At 42.9% G+C, this 16039-nt stretch overlaps 1 protein-coding gene across 2 annotated transcripts in view; it reads left to right on the top strand.

Moving 5' to 3' along the window:
- Positions 1-11903, top strand: part of LOC143300216 (ubiquitin carboxyl-terminal hydrolase CYLD-like) — a 35466-nt gene extending 23563 nt beyond the window's left edge. The window contains exons 7-14 of one of the 2 annotated variants that reach the window (XM_076613783.1): positions 3393-3663; positions 4874-4965; positions 6261-6327; positions 7108-7228; positions 8116-8224; positions 9520-9635; positions 10359-10656; positions 11628-11903. In XM_076613783.1, coding sequence (XP_076469898.1) covers positions 3393-3663; positions 4874-4965; positions 6261-6327; positions 7108-7228; positions 8116-8224; positions 9520-9635; positions 10359-10656; positions 11628-11818 — 1265 coding nt within the window. In that variant the 3' untranslated portion in view covers positions 11819-11903. The remainder of the gene's footprint in view (positions 1-3392; positions 3664-4873; positions 4966-6260; positions 6328-7107; positions 7229-8115; positions 8225-9519; positions 9636-10358; positions 10657-11627) is intronic. The other variant, XM_076613784.1, reaches the window with a different exon arrangement.
- Positions 11904-16039: the final 4136 nt, after the last annotated feature.

Raw genomic sequence — 16039 nt, 5'->3', positions numbered from 1 at the left:
CAGTTTCCCTCACTCCACCCAGCTGTGAATGGGTACTTGATTTTGATTTGGGAGGGTTAAAACAGAGGCACTGTACTGCAGTTTCTCTCACTCCACCCAGCTGTGAATGGGTACTTGACTTTGATTTGGGAGGGTTAAAACAGGGGCAGTGTACTGCAGTTTCCCTCACTCCACCCAGCTGTGAATGGGTACTTGACTTTGATTTGGGAGGGTTAAAACAGATGCAATGTTCTCCAGTTTCTCTCACTTAAACCAGCTGTGAATGGGTACTTGACTTTGATTTTGGAGTGTTAAAACAGAGGCACTGTACTGCAGTTTCCCTCACTCCACCCAACTGTGAATGGGTACTTGACTTTGATTTGGGAGGGTTAAAACAGAGGCACTGTACTGCAGTTTCCCTCACTCCACCCGGCTGTGAATGGGTACTTGACTTTGATTTGGGAGGGTTAAAACAGAGGCACTGTACTGCAGTTTCTCTCACTTAACCTGGCTGTGAATGGGTACTTGACTTTGATTTGGGAGGGTTAAAATGATGGAACGAGAAGATTGGGTCCTGCTTTCCTACGCTGAGCTCTAGCCGGTCTTCTGCTTGTTTGTTATGATGGCACACATGGAATGAGTGAGTATGAGTGCATGAAAATATGTCTGAGAGAAATATGTGTGTGTGTGTGTGTGTGTGTGTGTGTGTGTGATATATATATGCACTGTGTGGAGTATTCACATTGAGTGAGCGCAGATGTATTGGTCAAGTCTGAACCTTTCAGGGGGTTCATCTTTAACTCATCTGTTGCATTTCAGTTCATGTTCCATCCTTTTGAATCAGCTGTAAAAATCATAATTATATAGTGAGTCATCAATAAGATATTACCCCCAGCCCCTCCAAACAACCACCACCACCACCGCCAAACAAAACACATTAGAATTGTTGTCTGAAATTCTGACAAACTAGAAAAAATGAAGTACAAAAATAAATTGCATGGACAATACTGAATCAAACAAAACAACGAAAGGTAGAAGTAAAACAGAAAATATCAGTTTAAACATTGTGAATCAGTTGTCTGGTGAAATGAAGTAAACCAGCTGTCTGATTAAATCATCAGTTCCAGCACCCACCAGTCAGTCAAAAGGCCAGTCAATTGTTTTATCATTGGAAAATCAGTCAACCAAAACATAACCAACTACTCAATCAGCTGACCGACCAACCAGTCAGGCAAGGTATCTATCAACTGAATAAACCATAATGATACAATATGTATCTGACAAGTACTGGGGAGAAAAAAAAGTCAACTAAGAATGGAACCTTCAAAGCGTTGAACCTTCAAAACATTGATTCTTTGAACAGTTGATCATCTCCCTCCTCTCCTCATCCATTACTCATTCCTTCCTTCCATCTGTTCGTTTATCCAACCTCATTGGGTTTATGAATAGACCAGTGGACAGGCTGTAATGCTGTTGCTGCTCTGTGTTTCATAAGTGATATGTATTATATAATTTGTGCATTCCGATTTAATTTTGTATAAACCAATGCATTGATGAGGTGATAGCAGCAAGAGATTAACCCCTTTACTGCTGCTGACAAAGAACTCTCACTTCCTTGAGAGAAGTTCAGACTTACAGCGACAGTTACTTTTTTATGTTTGGACATCTTCCTTTTCGGATGGCGTTACTTTTGGTTGGCAGAATTAATTACCTTAGTGATAATGTACACAAAAAGTAGTAAATACATTTCAAACTCATGCCACTGTGATCTTATTTCGCCAGGGTTCAGCAGTGGAGGGGTTAAAGACTAACAATATGCCAACATCATTCACCAGTCTGGTGATGATTTAGAACTTTGGTTGACATCAGTACTGACCATTCATTCATTCAGCCAACTGAGCAGCCATTCACTCAGTCACACACTCATTCATTTTTTTAAAGAAATGATACAAACAAACTGGTAATTAACCAGACCAACAAACCCATTATTCACAATATACCAACCAATTAAATTGATGACTAATCAACCAACTCATCATTTGATCAAACCATCAGTTAACTAATCCACCATTACATCAATCAGCCTATCAATAAAGGCAAAGGTAATCAGATAGTGGCCTTTATATATATATATATACTTCTTGAATCATTCCATCACATGATTGATCAGCTGTGGCAATAAAACCAGTCAGCATGTAGAATTCTTCTCCCTCAGCTCTGAAGAGTCATTGAAGCACTGCACGAAAGAACTGTTCACCAGATTCCTCAAGGTCTGTGGGTTGTGTGTTAAAAGCCTTGGTCTCTCCAAATGGTTTTCCTGTCCATTCTGCATAGTTGTCAGTCCATGGTTTTTTTTTTGCTGGGTTGGTTTGGGGTTTTTTGTTTGTTTGGTTGGTTTTTTTCTCGAGGCCTAAGCGCGTTGGGTTATGCTGCTGGTCAGGCATCTGCTTGGCAGATGTTGTGTAGCGTATATGGATTTGTCCGAACGCAGTGACGCCTCCTTGAGCTACTGATACTGAAATTGAAAACTTTGGGGGTTTTTTTTGCCTTCATCTCCCTCTTTCACAGGCCCCTATCTTCCCATTTGAGTTCACAGCACAGTCAGCTCTGGGTAGGAGCTGGCCTTTTGCTGAAAAAACACCACCTCTGATGGGTCTCAAACCCACGTCCTCTCGGGCATCAATTCATGATGCAAACTACTTGGGAGGTGCCGTGCCAGAACCAGTTACGTATTGGACTTGTGATCACTGATGATCAGGGTTGAAGGCCCTGTTTCAGCATGGTGTTGTACCCTGTAGGAACCACTTCACGTGGGTATCTGACTTCGTTTGGGGAAGGTTAAAATGGTAGGAGAGGGTCAGGCCCCTACTTTTTATGCCAAGCCCTAGACAGAATGGATATTAATTCACTGCCCCAATTGTTGTAAAAGGCTAGGAGACTTTTTCTTAACTCACTCAGTACGGCCAGTCCTCTCTTCTCCTCTACACAGACCCCTCGGATGTCCATTGGGTGTCTGAATGACCCAGCCTTTAGCTTCCGTCGTCAGAATTGTGGTGTTCTTTGTCACCATTCACCTCTTCAGTATAAGAGCCTTCCACTTGCAATATTTTGATGATGGTATTTGTGGTGAAACGCTGTTAACGTCATCTCTTTCGCCGTTCGTATGGAGAGAGTTAATCTTTTTTTTAACCTAACCACTTCCCCTTGGTGGCTTCATCTTCTTCTGTTTGCCCTGAAGGCTGGATGTAAAACAGCATTTGCATGCTTGTTCCACTTCCCTCATTAGAAAATTGAATTTTAAAAAAGTTTATTAGTCAGTTCGTTCAATCTTTTTCTTCTTCATATTTTTATGTGTGAGTTTGTGTGTGTTTTGTCTGAATTTTTTTTTCGCCAACACTCTTGTGTGACGGCAGAGTTCGGGACGAGGGAGACGCCGGACATCGCAGGGGATGTCAGCCCGCCGGAGGTGTACTCCCCTGAGGAGCTGACGGTGGTGTGCGGCAAGCAGCGGGGCATCCAGGGCCACCACAACTCGTGCTACCTGGACGCCACGCTCCTGTCCATGTTCTACTTCACCACTGTCTTCGACTTCATCTTCAACAAGCCCCCGCTGCCCGGCTCCTCCCCGGACCAGCAGCTGGTGCAGAAGGTGCTGAAGGAGGGCATCGTGAACCCCCTCAGGAGGTGAGTGCCTGCTGTGTGGGATCAGGTTTTGGAGGTTGTTTTTTTTTTTAACTCACTCAGTACGGCCAGTCCTCTCTTCTCCTCTACACAAACCCCTCGGATGTCCAGTGGGTGTCTCAGTGACCCAACCTTTAGCTTCCGTCGTCAGAATTGTGGTATTCTTTGTCAATATTCACCTTCAGTATGAGAGCCTTCCACTTGCAATATTTTGATGGTGGTAATTGGGGTGAAACGCTGTTAACGTCTTCTCTTTCGCTGTCTGTATGGAGAGAGTTAAGGAGATTTTGCCTTTTTAAAGTTTTTTTTCGGGGGGTGGGGGAGTTCATGGACTTGCTTTTGGAGGTGAGATCCAACTTAGTGGGATAAGGTTTTTTTTTCTGGGGGCGGTGGGGGGGGGGGGGGGGGGGGGGGGTTGTTTTTTGGGGGGCGTGGGATAAAGTTTTTTCTTTTCTTTCTTTTTTCTTTTTTGTGCTGAGATTTGGTGTTGTTGTTTCTTTGAGGAGGAGATTTTTGTGTTCATAAATGTTTCGTGGGGGGTATTTCCTGGACCTGCTAAGGAGGTGAGTTCCATCTGTGGGTTTTTGTTGTTGTTGTTGTTGTTTGAGGGGGAGAAGGAGATTTACGTGTTTGTGAAGTTTTGGGGGGAGTTTTCATGGACCTTCTCAGGAGATGAGTTCCAGCTTGTAGCATAAGTTTATTTTTGATGGGGAGGAGATTTTTGAGTTTGTGAAGTTTTGGTGGTTTTTATTCTTTCTTTCCCTTTTTTTAAAATTTTTTTATGGACTTCTGAGGTGGTGAATTCCAGTTGGTTTTCAGAGAGGGGGGGGAGGGGGGGGGGTGTTAGTTTCAGTTTCTCAAGGATTGTCACTGTGTTTAGACAAACCAATTTCAGCTAATCTGCTAGGTAGATGCCTGATCACCAGCATAACCATGTGCGTGTGTATGTGTGTGAGTGAGTGAGAGTGTGAGAAAGGGCTATGAAAATAGTGTCTGTCATTATCAATACCTATATTTTTATTTTGTTTATTTTCATTGATTTGATTTTTTATTTTTGTTTCTGTTTTGATTTTTTAAACCAAAAAAAATTTCCATGTTTTTATGATTGACTGTGTGTGTGCTTGTGTGGGCACATGAATGTGTACTTGCGCATGTGTGTGTGTATGTGCGTGTGCGCGCGCACGTGTTCACCTTTTCTTTTGAAACGTTGCAGTTTCCACTACGTCAGAGCAGACAAAGTGCTGAGGCTGCGAGAACTGTTGGACAAGCTGGGAACGATACCGGGAATGATGGGAGAAGAAAAAGGTACCAGATACGCTGCATCACATCGGCTTCCCCCCTCCTCCCCCAGCACCCCATCCCCCCTGCCCCCACCCCCCCCCCCCAAAAAAAACACAGAAAAAAAACTAGGAAATTAGAAGGAAAAAAACACACCCAAAAAATGGAAGAGCAGAAGCTTGATCCATACATAAACACATTGCACTGGTTAGGCCGTTTGGAGAGACTGTTTCTTTTTGTTTGACATGTTTTTTGTGTGCTTGTTATCTGTTTTCATTTTACCTGCCGGAGACCATCTTTGTCCATGCTCATATGCTTTTTCTTGGTCTCTCTGATGATATCTTTCTCCCTCTCTCTCTCTTTCTCTTTGTCTTCCTCTCTCTCAAACTCCCTCTTTCTTTCTCTGTCTTCCTCTCTCTGTCTTCTTCTCTCACTATCTCTTTCTCTCTATCTTCCTCTCTCTCTCTCTCCCTCTCTCTCTCTCTCCTGTGTTTTTCAGTCATAGAAGTCTGGAAGGGTTTTGGAAAAAAACCCATGAGAGAACCATTTCAAGAGCTGCAAAGTTTGGGAAGTCTTGTGAAGCACTTGACCAGTACCATTCAACAAAGAGCATTGATAGAAAAAAACACACCCAAAAGTGGTGAAAATTGAAACACTGATACCGCAATATCCACCGGTCTCTTTCATCAGTGGTAGAGCAATCAAATTTTTGATTCTGTTTGGCGTTTGGGATTGGTATGGAACATACACAGTCTGGTTTGGAAAAAAATTCTCGAGAAAGTATAGACTTTCCAGTTCAGTTCTGTTACTGAAAGACAGAACTGAAGAGTCTAGATACTTTCTCAAGACTTTTTTCTTTTTTCTTTTTTTTTTGCTGCCCCATCATCTGCACCGTTTCAGTGGCATTACTCCCACACCGCTCATTTAGATTCCCCCACTCACGGCCACACCCGGGTTCGTCCGTCGCAGTTCCAGCATCAGCAGTCCACAGGGAACCATTGATGTTAGGTCGCCAGGAGGCCACACACCAGAGGAGACCCTGCACTGCTGCTGAGTCACTTCGGTGGTGTTCAGTGGTGCCTGTTCTGTTTTAACGTACTGAGGACACCACCTACTAAGCCCCCTACTAACGGCAATAATGGCTTAGTCGCGGAGTCAGACTGAGTGAGCGTCCCTCCCAAGACTTTTCCCAGACCGGACTGAGTATGTTCCATGTTCCAGAAAGTATAGACTTTTGTTTGGTCGTAATGTGTGTGGGAATCCTGTCAGTGGTGTATATTCTCTTTTTTTTTTTTCTTTTTTTTTTTTTGTGATGTGTGCAGATCCTGAAGAGTTTCTCAGCGCTCTGCTGTCTGAAATCATGAAGGCAGACCCCCTGCTGCATCTAAGGTAAGGGTGGGACTGTCTGAAGTGGGCAGGTATTGTCGCACAAAACGGGCAGAGCTTGTTAGTTGTTAACAACAATAATAATAATATTGAATGATAATGAATGTAATAATGATGATGATGATGATTATATTATGATAGTAACAAGAAGATAAATAATAATAGTAATGCAGACTGATCCTCCCAGCTCCTCAGATGGGCAGCTTGTGGCATTTATGATGAAAGTTGTACATTCAGAAGTATGCATGCGTCAGTTACACCATACCATGCACAAACAAGCATATGCACACACAAGCACACGCACATACACACAGCCGGCAAGGCAAGGAGATTATTTCGTGTGGCCCCTGGGGGCATTGAAACATTACATACGTTCATCGTTTACACATATCCAGTAAATACAAACTTCAACTTTACAAGTTCAAGCAATAAACACATTAGTCAATAAGATGATTGGGATAGTGGAAGTGTGTTTTCAACTGAACTGGGGAATCATCTTGATGAACACACATGCACATGTGCACACGGGCACAGATGTGTAAATAGAGGTAATGTGGTTATATCACCACAGAATGCGTGACACTTTTCTACTAATCTATGTCTTTATATAACACTATGTAACTTATTCATATTCAGTTCTAGAATTGTAGGAAAAACTCTGTGAAATCATCAGAAAATGTAAACAAGCAGTTGCACTTTGCGCAACATTATTCTTGCTTAAAAAGATATAGTAATTTCAACTGAGTTTCACATATGAATACAGTTTATATGTTCGTTTTTCAGTTCCGGAGAACATACCTATTTTTACCAGCTGTTCATTGAAAAAGATGAAAAGTTGCTGTTGCCAACGACACAGATACTGGTGGAGTTGTCCTTCCTGCAAGGCCACGTCAAGTTAAAAGAGGTGAGTACAGATGGCGCTGTTGGCTGGGTTGCTGTTTACTGGTTTGCATGTTTTAGTCTGCATATCCACTTGCCCCTTATTTTGCATTTCACCACCTGTTTAAAACTCAAATCAGATCATGTTGTTTTAACTCTCTCCATACGAACGGCGAAAGAGACGACGTTAACAGCGTTTCACCCCAATTACCATCATCAAAATATTGCAAGCGGAAGGCTCTTACACTGAAGAGGTGAATGTTGACAAAGAATACCACAGTTCTGACGATGGAAGCTAAAGGTTGGGTCATTCAGACACCCACTGGACATCCGAGGGGTCTGTGTAGAGGAGAAGAGAGGACTGGCCGTACTGAGTGAGTTAAAGCCCTGCGGACCACAAAGGGACTGTTTCAGGGCTTGACTGCCTGTCAAATTGTAAAACTAGTGGAAGAGAAACCTGAAATAATGTCCAAAGGTAAATTAAACCAAGGTTAGAAAAAGACTGATCCATCCAAATGTAAAATCTAAATAACAGATCAATTCACCCACTTTTGTTTCAGTCCTTGTGGAATATGAATTGAGATATTTATTTCATTTAGGACCCCAAAAAGATTATACAGGGGGAACTGTTTTGAACACAAACTTTAAAAAGGAAAATGTGTGGAGGAGGGATGGGGGACATTCAGGTGGGAAGGCTGCAAAAGGGAGAGAGAATGTGTGTGTGTGTGTGTGTATTGCAATCCCAAGAGAAAGAAGTCATAATAAAGAGTGGTGACTGATATCCTGACCTGTAAGCTGTGCTTTATCACAGTGAGGGGACAGCTCTTCACTGATGTTCATACTCATTGACAGCAGTTAAAGGGTTAAGCGTTCAGAGTGTAAAGCTTAGAACTCTTCTCTTCTGTCTGCCAGGTCCCATCGTGTTTGATTCTTCAGATGCCGCGCTTTGGTAAAGACTACAAAATGTATGGTCGCATTATTCCCAGCTTGGAACTGGACATCACAGACATCTTGGAGACTGGTAACTGCTTTTGAGACTGTGTGTGTGTGTGTTTGTGTGTGTTGCGATAGTGTGTGTGTATGCGTGCGTACATGTTAGTGTGTGTGGTGTTTGTGTGAGCGTGTGTGTGTGTGTGTGTCTGCACTTACATGCACAACCATGTCATTCAGTGCCTGTGTTACTGCGTGTACAAGAGTATGATGTTGTATGGCTACAGTTGCAAACAAAGAGCTTCAAGCAAATGATAGTACAAAGTTACATGCACGCCTTGAGGACGAAGAGACATGGATTACAACACAAAACGAGGCAAGGCAGTAACGTGTGCCGTACAAACGCACAGTGGCCCAAAGCGCTAACAGTTGACATCAACACGGAGGGAAAATAGATACAAAAACGAAACAAACCTTTCCCCCTCCCTCCTCCCCCCTCCCCAACGTATTCATTCTTTCACCTGTAGACGAAGAAGAGCTGTATGTATGTGTGTGGCCAGGTACCTGTGAGCGCATTCGGGCCAAGAGCACTGACAGTTAACATTAGTATGGAGGGAAAATGGTCACAAAATCAAAACAAACCTCTCCACACCCCAACCCCTCCCTAACATTCATCCTTTCACCCGTTGACGAGGAGAGCTGTGTGTGTTTGCCGGGAGTCTATTGGGGCCCACGGCACTTACAGTTGACATCAATGTATAGGGAAAATAATCACAAAAACAACAAGAGAGGCAAGGCGTTCAAGACATACTTGTGATAAATTAAGTCCCCTGGCATTAATTACAGAGTAATTTCCCTTTTTTACTATCTGCACCAAAACGTTTGCAAAATAAATAAAAATTCCATGCTTAGCAAAAGAAGTTCCTGTTTGAACAAAAAATGATAATAATGACTCCTCTTGTTGTTGGGTCAGAATAAGAGGTCAAAGTGCCAAGTTCAGAGAATACAAAAAATATAAATGTAACAGTAAATGCAGTTTGCAAATAATTAGGCTTCTTTTTTTAATTTTTTTTTTGTGCCCATCCCAGAGGTGCAATATTGTTTTAAACAAGATGACTGGAAAGAACTGAATTTTTCCTATTTTTATGCCAAATTTGGTGTCAACTGAGTATTTGCAGAGAAAATGTCAATGTTAAAGTTTACCACGGACACACAGACACACGGACACACACACACACACACACACACACACAGACAACCGAACACCGGGTTAAAACATAGACTAACTTTGTTTACACAAGTGAGTCAAAAACTCCCCCCCCACCCCGACCCGACTTACTCTTTTGCGTGCTGACGAAGAGGAGCTGTGGTGTCTGAACTTTGCAGGTATCCGGGAGTGCATTGTGTGTGGGGCGCTGGCCACCTTTGAGTGCCGAACCTGTTACCAACAGCACGGGCAAGGTCTCAACACCACCGCCTTCTGTGAGCAGTGCATCAAAAAGGTACGCCTTTGGCCCCGCGGTTAGCGCCGTGAGGTCGGGGAGGTGGGTGGTGGGAGGGATTGGTCCCTCTGTGCCTGGATGTGTTTCGTGTTTGTGTATTTCTGGCCTGACCAGCTTGTTACTGCTGCTACTGTAGCTACCACTACTCCCACTACTCCTACTACTACTGTTACTTCTAAAAAGAATGATAATAGTGCAGCCAACGCTAACACCTCCAAAACTGGAAAGTCAATAAAAGTTATAGATACATGGCATACCCTACTCAAACAAGCTTGTGTACACATACTCTTGGACGCAAACACAGACACAAACAACACACACACACACACACACACACACACACACACACACACACACACACACACTCACAAACACACACTCACAAACACTGATTCCCTCTTGCTCTGTCTCTCTTTCTCTTGCTCTCAAACTCGTACATTATACATGTATTAAGTATTCAGTATAACTACATTTATATGCGTACATGTTTGTGTGTCTCTTAGAACAACGGCAGATGTGTAAGTCGGCCAGAGTGCTAATATCTTCACCGTTGGAAAATAAAGATTCATTCATTCATTCATTCATTCATTCTCAAACACACAGATAGATGAAACATTCCCTCTTCTTCCTTTTCTGTCTTACACACACACACACACACACACTTGAAAAATGATTTTTTTATTAAATCAGTAACATTTATTTTTCCACCATTCTGAACGGCAGTCGCACCAGCACAAGAAGCGCCAAGGGCACAACCCCACACCCCTGCTGGTGCCCCCAGAGTTCATCACCCGCTACGCCAAGATGCAGGAGGAGGGTGGGGGAGGTGGTGGGGTTGGGGGAGGAGGGGGTCGGCAGAACGGGGAGTCGATGGGGCCCCTGGACGTTCAGCTCCCGCGGGAGAAGATGGAGCTGTTTGCTGTGGTGTGCATCCAGACCAGCCACTATGTGTCCTTCGTCAAGTGCGGCAAAGGGAAGGACGCCCCCTGGGTCTTCTTCGACTCCATGGCTGATCGTATGGGTGGGTGGGGCTTTTTTTTTTTCTTCTCTGTGTGTTTGAGTGTGTGTGTGTGTGTGTGGACTCCATGGCTGATTGTATGGGTAGGTGGGTTCTTTTTTTTCTCTGTGTGTGTGTGTGTGTGTGTGTGCGCGTGCATGTGTGTGTGTGTGTGTGGACTCCATGGCTGATCGTATGGGTGGGTGGGGCTTTTTTTTTTTCTGTGTGTGTGTGTGTGTGTGGACTTCATGGCTGATCGTATGGGTGGGTGGGGCTTTTTTTCTTCTCTGCGTGTGTGTGTGTGTGTGTGTGTGTGTGAATGGAATAGATTAGAGTAGAATATTGTATTGTCATAAAACCTTTAAACTTTATAAGACGCAATAGAACATGAACATGTTATGAAAAGAAATACTTGTGAACAAATTTCGCCAGCCTTTGGTTGTAATTCTTTTGGTAAGATCAGATCGCTAAGTAGGTGTGTGTGTGTGTATGTGTGCGCACACCTGTTACTCATGTGCATGTGTGAACAAATTTTCCCAAGGCAAATTGGTATGTTTTTGGCTTTGATCGGGGCCCATCATCCAGAGAGAGTGAACACCCGTGGATGATGCGTTCCTCTAGGGGAGCAGGGCGGCTACCACATCCAAGGGGTTCTTCTTCTTCGTTTGTGGGCTGCAACTCCCACTTGTATGTACACGAGTGGGCTTTTACATGTATGACCGTTTTAACCCCGCCATGTAGGTAGCCATTCTCCGTTTTTGGAGGTGTGCATGCTGGGTATGTTCTCGTTTCCATAACCCACCGAACGCTGACATGGATTACAGGACTCTTTAACGAGTGTATTTAATCTTCTGTTTGCATATACACACAAAGGAGGTTCTGGCACAAGCAGGTCTGCGCATATGTTGACCTGGGAGATCGGAAAAATCTGCACCCTTTACCCAGCATGCTACAACACCCAACAGGTTAATAATGTGGGTGATGTGTTTCTCCAGGGGAGCAGGGCGGCTACAACATCCCTGAGGTGCAGCACGTGCCGGAGCTGTCCCAGTGGCTGTCGGAGAACAACTTTGAGCACATCCTCAAAATGGGAGACGACCGCTCCCTGCCCGAGCACATGCGTCGTCTGCTGTGCGATGCCTACATGGTCATGTACCAGTCTCCCAGCGTCATGATGTTCAGGTGATTCTGTTGGTGAATGGTTGGCTGTGGTGCTGGTGCTGGTGATTCCTCCGAGGGTGAAGGGGGTGTGGGGGATGATGGTCGGGGGGAAGATGAGTGTGTGTGTGTGGGGGGGTGGGGTAGGTGTGTGGAAATGGAAACATCGTCGTCGACAGTGGTGGAACGATTCAGGTGTTTCTGTGTGCGTGCATGTGGCTTTTTTGGTTGTTTTTTTTTCGTGATCCATGTGAGTCGTTGCCTCCATATCTTGTGTCTGCTGGGTTTTTTTAGTTTTTTTCCTCCTTTTTTTATTTTATTTGTGTATATGTGTGTGTGCATGATGGATGTGAGAACATTGTTAAGAGAAAGAGTTGTAGAGTAAGAATTAAAACGGAAAGACCCTCTCCAAACAAAAGGTTCATGGGAACTTTGGAAGGGTATTCAACTGCTTGCTGTTGATGTAAAATGAACATATGCCAGTGTTTGAAAGTTGTCAGTACCTTCCCCACCCCACCCCCATCTTCTTTTCTGTTCTGTTCTCATGGCAAGGAACTCTAGAACAGACTTGTCCACATCAGTGTCGCTTGCCACTGCTTTAATCTCAGCCTGGGTAATACACCGAGTCATGAACTGTAAATGTCTTGTTTAATGAACGCACGCTGTACTGTGTGACCCACTGGTGCAGACTCTGGCAGAGTTCTGTTCTGTGCCAGCAGCCACTCTGTCAGTGAATCGTGAATTGTGAATGTCTGTCAAAATAGGCCGTCACTCACTGGTGCAGACTCCGGTAAGGGTCTGATTCCTGTTTGTCCATGAATCATGAACTGTGAACGTCTGTTCCTGTACAGAAATTGTCCTTGTCAGTCAATGGGCAACTGTGTGTGTGTCTGGAGGGGGGGGTTGGTATGATGGTGTCAAAAGTGGGAACCATTCCCTGTGTTGCTGCTTGTTGCAAAGTTGCTTGCTTCCACAAATGCCACGCAGCCATGACTTGTGATTTTTTTTTTTTTTGTTTTTTTTTTTGTCCCTTTACAATCCTCTTTCACAAACATTTCTGGGTGTGAAAAAGTAGGACATGATCACCGAACACCTTTACTGTCTTCTGAAAAATCTGACTTGATTTTCAATCATCTTCAGAAGAAAATCTGACATGATTTTTCAACCATCTTCAGAAGAAAAATCTGACTTGATTCTCAACTGTCTTCAGAAGGAAAAAAGTGTGAAGTGATTGAATGCAGTTCTTGTGAACATCCTTACAGATTTTGTACGTTACTCTCTGTGTTGGTTTTCCCATTGTGATGGAAGATCATCCCAATGTGGTCATTGTGAGGTATACCTGAAAAACAACCACCTGGAAATAAAAAGTGTGTTTGTGATGCCTGAAGAAATGCTTGCAAGGACACAGACAAAACAGTGGTGGATGATCTTTATGCCTTAGTTTAAAAAAAAATTATTGAAATGATATTTTATGTTTCATTTACAAATCGGTGTACTGATTAAAAAAAAAAAAAGAAATAAAAAATATATGATTACTTAATCATTGGCTTATCTGTGTGTGTGTGTGTGTGTGTGGCTGTATTTATTAAATGGTCGTGGTGGAAATGAGTTTGAACAGAATGGAAAGTGAACACAGTGATTCATGTGGAATGACTCTTCCGTGGAGTTTTTTTCTGTGTGAAATTTCTCTCTCCATTTGGATAATGCCTGTGTCTTCAGTTCAACACATACAATGCGATTTCGTTCCAGTCAAAACTGCATCTCAGCTGGGAAGGTGTATATATTTGCTTCCTTATGTGTGAAATGATTTTTGGAAACTGAAAACTTTTAAAGACATATGTTTTGTGTATGAGTGGCTGTATGCAACAGAGAGAGAGAGATAGGGGTTACGTGTGTGTGAGAAAGTGAGTGAGCAAGCATAAGTCAGTGTGAAAGAGGGAGTGTGTGTATTTGTGTGTGTGTGTGCTTTAGAAAGAGCAGACCACATGCGTATGGATGGGGAGAGGTGAGGATGTGTGTGCATGCATTTGCATGTTGTGTGAATATGTGTACTTTGATGTATATGGTTTTAGTTCTGAATGTATGGATGCTTGTTTACATGTATGTGTGTGTGTGTGCATGTATGGCAAACCAAAATGTATTCTCATATTTGCCGATTTTGATAGAAAGTCGTGATTAAGTATCACTCATTTAGGCTTGCATCCATCCAGAGCAGAAAGCTAAATCACCCTCAAATCCCCACAAAATAAGAAAACAAAAAAAAAGAACACACAAAAACAGTTCTCCTGACCTGGTCAGTTCATCACCACAGCAGCAGCAGCATCGATGGAATGAGAGTAAGGTCATGTATGTACAAGTGTTTCTTCTCTCTACAGAAGACCTTGACACCGCGGTGAAATCGGTCAGGCATTGTGACTTGTGATCTTGTGTTTGCAAGTGTGTAGAGTGCGAGGCCTGGTGTCAGTATGTTGCTGTGTCTTTGGGAAAGACCCTTGACACCAGTTTTCCTCGCTCCCCCACAAGCACTCAGCACAGGAAGGTGGGGCTAGATCCTCCCCTTCCCCACCTCACGCAGGGTACCCGTTCTTACCTGGGTGGAGTTAGGAAAATGTGAGTAAAGCGCCCGTCCCTGAGGACCCAACATTTGCTGAAACAGAGCCTTGACCCCTGGTCACTGGTGAACACTGGATCTGAAGTCCAACACCTGTCAGATTCTGTGCCTCCGTACAAATATGGATGGTGGATTGAATAGTGTATTGTTGGTGGGTTTTTGTTTTTTTTTTCCTTCTTTTTTTTATTTTTTATATGGAATCATTCTGTTCTGGTTTGCAAAAGTCAAAGAACTGTTGATTTCCTGGAATGCCAGTGTTTCTGGAAAGCACCAAGGCAGAACAGAAGTTTTGATACATATATACATAGTTTTTTTTAATGTCTGGAAATACTTATGTATTTTACAGATCAGATCCACCATAATTTGAATTGAAAAATGAATAGAATTAAGATTTTGAAGGAAGAAAAAAAGAGAGAGAAAGAGTTTCTGTCCCAACACTCACACAGACACACAGAGAAACAGCTTAATGTCCTAAAACTTACACACATACATGCATGCTGTCCCAACACTCACACAAACACACAGAGAAACAACTATGTCCTAAAACTTACACACATACATGCATGCTGTCCCAACACTCACACAAACACACAGAGAAACAACTATGTCCTAAAACTTACACACATACATGCATGCTGTCCCAACAAACACACAAACACACAGAAACAATGTCCCAAAACATACACACATACATGCATGCTGTCCCAACACTCACACAAAAACACAGAGAAACAACTATGTCCTAAAACTTACACACATACATGCATGCTGTCCCAACACTCACACAAACACACAGAGAAACAACTATGTCCTAAAACTTACACACATACATGCATGCTTGCACATGCAAACCAACCAGCGCCATTTTAGAATTAAATATTTGCTTCTGTTGAATGACACATTTATAATCCCAAATTGAGACAAAGGTCTTTTCTTTTTTTTTTTCCTCCACAGTACACTGATGGCATAAAAGTGTTGGGATATAGTATTGGCAAGTTCTGCCCTGATGTTTTCATTTTCCAGTCATTCCAACAGTGCAGATCATTATTTTTGAGTGTGTATCTAAAGAGCGCTGCATTGTGGTATGATGTCAACCCGAAATGTCTTTTTAAAAGTGACATGAGTGTTCATGCCCTGTTTTTATTTTTTGTGTTGTATCTGTAGCCCAACACTCCACTTATATCACAGACTGACATAAGTTTACAGTTGGGCCAACAAGCAAAGTGAGAGCTGTATTGTCAATGGTTTCTCTATTGCAACGGGAAATCATTTGCGCTTAGTCTTTTGTGAAGGACAATGACTCTCAAAATAGGAGGCAAAATTGCACTGGCTCTCAAATTCTACCCCAGATAGTCGGGACAGCAGTTGCCTCCTCTGCTGTTATGATGGTCATAGTTGAACACGACTATCATATCTGCACCCACACTCTGACACCTTGACATTGAAACCGAGATCGAAACTAGACTTTTTTTTTTTTAAAGGATATTACTTTCTAAAAGATATTTTCTGAGCACATGCTTCTAACTGTCATGTTGGATATTGTTTATGCTTTTTTGTGTGCGTGTTTTTTTGTTGTTGTCATTTTTAAAGTATTATTTTCTTCATCGATGGATGTATAAGTTAGTACAGATTTTCTGT

Source organism: Babylonia areolata, chromosome 26, assembly GCF_041734735.1.
Source record: "Babylonia areolata isolate BAREFJ2019XMU chromosome 26, ASM4173473v1, whole genome shotgun sequence".
In the NCBI taxonomy this organism is placed as follows: Eukaryota; Metazoa; Mollusca; class Gastropoda; order Neogastropoda; family Buccinidae; genus Babylonia; species Babylonia areolata.
This window is presented reverse-complemented; position numbering and strand designations above follow the sequence as displayed.